The sequence below is a fragment of the Staurois parvus genome, unplaced genomic scaffold (genome assembly GCF_062004578.1).
Source record: "Staurois parvus isolate SC_StPar_1 unplaced genomic scaffold, SC_StPar_1.0 ptg000325l, whole genome shotgun sequence".
Classification (NCBI taxonomy): Eukaryota; Metazoa; Chordata; class Amphibia; order Anura; family Ranidae; genus Staurois; species Staurois parvus.
In genome coordinates this window covers 467,058-473,155 of record NW_028318121.1, presented here as the reverse complement: position 1 = coordinate 473,155, position 6,098 = coordinate 467,058, and the positions used below count along the sequence as shown (strand labels likewise).

The window sequence follows — 6,098 nt, the reverse complement described above, 5'->3', positions numbered from 1 at the left end:
TTCTGCATTACCTTCATTACCCCCCTCAGCAATTGGGGAGGAGAGTGGCCGGATTCAGGGTTTGGTAAAGTAGGAGAGTGACGTTATCAGGAAATTGGAGGGAACACTGTAGTCTAAGATGCCTCGCTGTGGACAAATGTTTAGATTGGACTTGGTTTAAAATGCCAGTAATGGCATACGGTGCCAGAAGAACAAGTTCATGTCCCAGTACGATATCAGAGGTCTTATCCAGCAGAGCTGGAGCAGCGAAAACTGCACGCAGACACGAGGGTGCTCCTCTAGCCACTGGGTCCAAACGGCATGAGTAGTAGCCTACGGGTTGTAGACAGTCTCCGTGGGACTGGGCCAATACTCCTGTGCCATGGCCTTGGCGTTCAGATACGAACAGTTTGAAAAAAATTTCTCGTAGTCTGGTAGACCTAGGGCTGGGGCTGAAGAAAGTAAGCATTTTAGAGCCAAAAAAAAGTTGGAGTCGGCCTCTTCGGACAGATGGAAGGGCTCAGACTTGAGAGCATCGTAGAATGGTTGCATAAACCAAGAAACATCAGGAATCCATGGCCTACAGTAGGATATGAGGCCAAGAAAGGCGTGGAGTGGCTGCTGGCCTAACGGCAGTGGCAAGTTCTGGATGGCCTTAACTCTTTCCTCCATAAGATGCCTTGTTCCATGTGAGAGGCAGTGGCCCAAGAACACGACTGTTGTAGAGCACCATTGCAACTTCGGTTTAGAGGCCTTACAGCCTTGGTGTGCCAAGTAACATATTAAACTCTCTGAGGCTTCTTCAGCCGTGGGCAGGTCATCAGCACGGAGGAGAAAGTCATCCACATATTGAAGAAAGACCACTGTCGAATGTTCCTTTTGCCACGTGCCCAGTATGGTGGTCATGGCTTTGGCAAACTGGCTCAGGGAATTTTGCGCCCCCTTGTGGCGTAACTGCCCAGGTGTATTGCTGCCCCTCATGGGTAAAAACGAAGAAGTATCTGCAGGGAGGATACAAGGGAACGCCGGAGAATGCATTTGCCAGGTCCACCACGGTGAAATACTTTGCTGTTGGAGGTACCCCTGTGAGTAAAGTGTGGGGATTTGGAACGATAGGTGTCTCTAAGACAGTGGCTTCATTCACTGCTCGGAGGTCCTGTACCATCCTGTACTTCTCTGGTTCTCCTTTGGGTGTCTTCTTTTTTTATCGGGAACAAAAGTGTATTACATGGAGAGGTACAAGGTATGAGTGCACCATTTGCCACAAGGGACTTGACCTGCTTCGAAATGGCCTTGGATTGCGCTGGTTTCAGTGGGTACTGTGGTTTCCTGGGTAGGGGAGCTCCAGGCTTCAGTTCCACCATAATTGGGGGTACCTTTTAAACGTCCAATATCTTCGGGTCTTGTGGACCATAGACAACTTGGGATTCTGCTCAGCACATCCGGTGCTACGTAGAATGTACCATTGACTTGTAAGACCGGACACACTGGGTAGAGGTGGCTCACTCGAGGCGTTGGCCTTCCAGTTGTCTAATTTGGTGTACCAATATGGCCACCTCCAGGAAGTGTACTGGGCTGGGCAGGAAGGGACAAAGCAGGTGCAGGAAGATGACTGCCATCAGGAAGTGTACTGGGCTGGGCAGGAAGGGACAAAGCAGGTGCAGCAAGATGGCTGCCATCAGGAAGTGCACTGGGCTGGGCAGGACTGTTCCTGGCCTCCTTTGTTCTGGATTCTATCATCATAGGGCGGTGGTTTTAGCACACTTCCATTTTCAATTTTATGATACACATACATTATACAATCGCCATTTTATTGAATTTCTTCCAACCATCCTTCTTTATGCAACGCTTTTGCAGTTTTTTTTTTTTTACCAAGCTTCTGTCACTTTCAGCAAACCTTTATCACATAAAATTCCTCTCTGTTCCTACAATAATTTATGCCAGTCCTGTCCTTCAGCTTACAAACTTTTGCTACTTTAGATACCTTTTTAATTGCTTCACTTCCTTCACACCTCTTCACAATATGACATGCCAGTAATCCTTTTCAATATTTAACACATTAATGGTACACATAAACAGTTTTTTTTTTTTCCTGTAGCAATACCTGTTCTGTCCACTGCTCTTTGTGGATAACTTTGGCTACATTATACCAAGCTCCTTGCTGTCTTCAGCAAATATTTGTCAACTAAGACATCTTTCTTCTCTTTTTTTTTTTTTTTTAAACCTCCTTGTCTTTAATTCCACATACTTTTCCTCTTCTCTCTGTGCAACCAGATCACGTGCCAACATTCCTTTCTAGGGATCTTATCAGCGTCTGACCCATCTCCTCCCCCCTTCTCTGTCCTTCCTAACAGAAATCTAAGACACTTCACAGGCTGCTGTCCAGACTTTCCTTAACCCATAACAAACCCCAACCTTCTGTTATAAACGGCAAACATTAACTTACAGACACACATTTAGGACATAACATAGCATTCTATCTTGGTGGGCTATGAGTACAGATCACTGAGTAACTCTTCCTAGCCCCAAACATGGCTAAGGCACCCGCTGCCACACTACCGTGACGCGTACCCGACACCTCCTCTCTTGTGGTCAACACACAAGGTTACCACACACCCAAGAGAAATTATGTGTCAAAACCCTCAGTAGGTTCACTCCTCTTCCACCTCAAGACTGATACATAAAAACACACAACAGAAAAACATAAAACCAGGTAACAGATAAGCACATGCAGGTAAGAATGAAATAAACTCCGGGCAAGCAAAGTTACCTGCCTTTAGTGACCTTTAGCAGCCGTACTAGGCACAGGTATGAATCAACAACAAAGACAGGATAAGCAATGGTAAGATAGCAAAATATATCTTACCATGCTCCAGAGGTGATCAATCTCCGTCCCGTCCAGTTTGACTGACACCTAATGCCCTTTCAGGTCGGCTGGCTGCAGGTTCATTACTGTTAGGAATGGACTGGCCAGCAATGGTGGGACTCACCTGCCTTTTGATCTGCAGTACCAGGGCTGGCCAGCGGGTGCTCCCAGCAATCAGAGACTCAACCTTTCAGCCAGCTAACACCTGGAACTGATGATGCTGGGGTATTTAAGAGATGGCCAGACCCACAGACTCTGCCTTGGTGTGTGTTTGTCCTGGGCCCTGTATCTGTCCTGCATCCTGTTTCTGTCCCTCTGCCTGACCCTCTGTACTACGCTGCTTGTTACCTGTTTTGATCTCTGGCTTGTGACCCTGACCATCCCTCTGCCTGACCCTCTGTACTACGCTGCTTGCTACCTGCTGAACCTGGCCTGTGACCCCGACCATTCTCTGCTTGCTCCCCCTGTACCTACCTGCCCAATTGATATTGACCCGGCCTGCCTGACGACGCTTGCTTGTATGTACTGTTATCTGTGGGTGGTTGGTTGGGTTTGTTTGCACTGTATTATGTTTAGTATTGCACTGCGTTTATGTTTGTATGGTTAGTGTTAATAAATTGTATTGTTTATCACATATCTGAAGTCTGCGTTTCCCTGCATCAGTCACACACCTCTGGTCATACCTGGGAGCCCTGACAATTACCCAGAGTTCCCGGGTTTCTTGGCACCAGTTGATTTAGTCGAGGACTAAAAATGTCCGGTGCTTATCTGTTCCTGTCCTAATTTATGACGCTAGCTTTGGAATGTGCGCACATTGGAAGAGACTCACTCTGACACACAAGTTCAGTCTATGAATACATCTAGTTTATTATAATGAGAAAGTGAACTTATATATGCAAAATGATGCAAGAGTCATGTGACATTAGCATAAGCATTATATTAGTCTTTGATTGGTCATTTCCACACGAAAACAATCTCCGTCATGGTATAGGTGTGATCTTCTTCCAGGCCTTATCTTTTAGGAAAACATTCTTTTGTCTTCCAAATCACACGGTGGGAGGGGGGCAGTGTGTGTGAGCAGACATTTCTTAAGCAAGGATTTCTTATAGTACCACAAAGCCCAGCAGGCAGAAAATATTCACACAACATATGTATTAAAGTATAAAAGTAAATATTTATAAAACGTATAGAAATAGCGTATATATATATATATATTCACTAGGAAACAAAATAGTCATTTTACCAAATCCATCACAATGAATCCTATGAACAAAGTACAAGTCACAGCCCAGCCTCGCCCTGTGTAGGAGGAAGCGACACCTCCCAGCTGCATTCTTCCCCGGTGTCAGAGACTTTCATTTCTCCTGTCAGCGATGGCATCTGCTAATCTGAGAGCCGAACTGGAATGTTCCTTCTGTCTGAACATTTATACAGATCCTGTAAACCTGAGATGTGGACACAACTTCTGCCGGGTCTGTATTGATCGTGTTCTGGATGCACAGGAGGGGTCTGGAGAATATTCCTGTCCTGAATGCAGACAGAAGTTTCCGGATCGTCCTGCACTGCACAGGAACATAACACTGCGTAACATAGTGGGGAATTTCCTGTCTGCTCAGCCTGATCAGGAGGAGTCCGGGGTCTTCTGTACTCACTGTGTGGACTCTCCTGTACCTGCTGTTAGATCCTGTCTGCTCTGTGAGGTTTCTCTGTGTGATAAACACCTGAAAGTCCACAAAAAGTCCCCAGAACACATCTTATGTGACCCCACCTTGTCCATGGAGAGCAGGAAATGCTCCGTCCATAAGGAAGTCTTGAAGTATTTCTGCACTAAAGATAATATCTGTATCTGTGTGTCCTGCACATTGGCTGGAGAACATCGAGGACACCAGGTGGAGATGCTGGATGAGGCTTCTGAGAAGAAGAAGGAGACACTGAGGAATGTTCTGCAGAAACTTCTGACAAAGAGAGAGGAGATAGAGGAAAGAGTCCAGAGTCTGCAGGAACACAGGAGGAAAGTAGAAGAAGAAGAGGCTGGTGACACCGAGAGAGTCACTGCCCTGTTTATAGATCTCAGGAGACGTCTGGAAGACCTGGAGAAGAGAGTCCTGAGGGAAATCTCCGGGAGGGCAGAGCGGGTCTCCATCTTCATCTGGGATTTGGAAATAAAGAAGGAGGAGCTGTCCAGGAAGATGCGTGATATTGAGGAGCTGTGTAACATGACGGATCCACTGACTGTCCTACAGGAATCAGACACAGGTGACTTGTGTGATACTGAGGATGGAGATAATGAGGACAGAGAGAGACATGAGGAACTCCTCCATGATGGAGGGGGGCTGGATGTGGCTGGGATATCACACACATTACACACGTTATCTGATATAATAACAGAGGGAAATGTATCCTTCTATATACAGGGAGCTGAGGACATATTACTGGATGGAAACACAGCTCATAATATTCTACATATATCAGATGACAGGAAAACTGTATCCAGGTCAGATAGAAACCAGAATCGTCCAGAAACACCAGAGAGATTTCAGTATTGTCCTCAGGTGTTGAGCAGTCGGAGTTTCTCCTCAGGGAGACATTACTGGGAAGTAGATGTTGGGGGGTCAGATGGATGGGGAGTCGGGATGTGTTACCCCAGTATAGACAGGAGAGAATTGCAGTCAGTGATTGGATATAATAACAAGTCCTGGGGTTTGTACAGGAATGGTGATCAGTGTGGGGTGAGACATGACAGTAAAGAGACCCTCTTACCCCCCAATCCCCCCAGCACCAGAGTCAGGATAGATCTGGATTATGAGGCCGGGCGGATCTCCTTTTATGATCTGTGTGACCCGATCCGACACCTCCACACCTTCACCACCACCTTCACTGAGCCCCTCCATGTTGGGATAGGTGTATGGGGAGGTTGTATAAAGATCTGTGGGGGGAATCGGGGAAAGTGAGAACTCCTCCCAGAGTGGTGACATCACAGGGAGGGGGGACGGGATTGGTGGAACATTCAGCCAATAGTCCTGCAGTGTTTTCTATGATCCATATATTACTGTGAGACGTCTCTATTTCTCCCTCACAGATGTCTATGATTGGCTGGAAGAACTGTCCAATTATAGTGAAGGCTTTTCTCTATTGGTCAGTGAGGAGCATGTGATCTATCTATCTATCTATCTATCTATCTATCTATCTATCTATCTATCTATCAGGGGCAGACTGACCATTCGGGAATTCTGTTATATACAGGGAATAGTCA

General features: G+C 46.3%; 1 protein-coding gene across 1 annotated transcript; it reads left to right on the top strand.

Annotated features, from left to right (window-relative positions):
* The first annotated feature begins 4,218 nt into the window (after nt 1–4,218).
* Nucleotides 4,219–6,098, top strand: LOC149457337 (E3 ubiquitin/ISG15 ligase TRIM25-like). Its single transcript, XM_089683864.1, has one exon. The coding sequence runs from the start codon at nt 4,219–4,221 to the stop codon at nt 5,794–5,796; it is 1,578 nt and encodes a 525-aa protein (XP_089539990.1). The 3' UTR covers nt 5,797–6,098.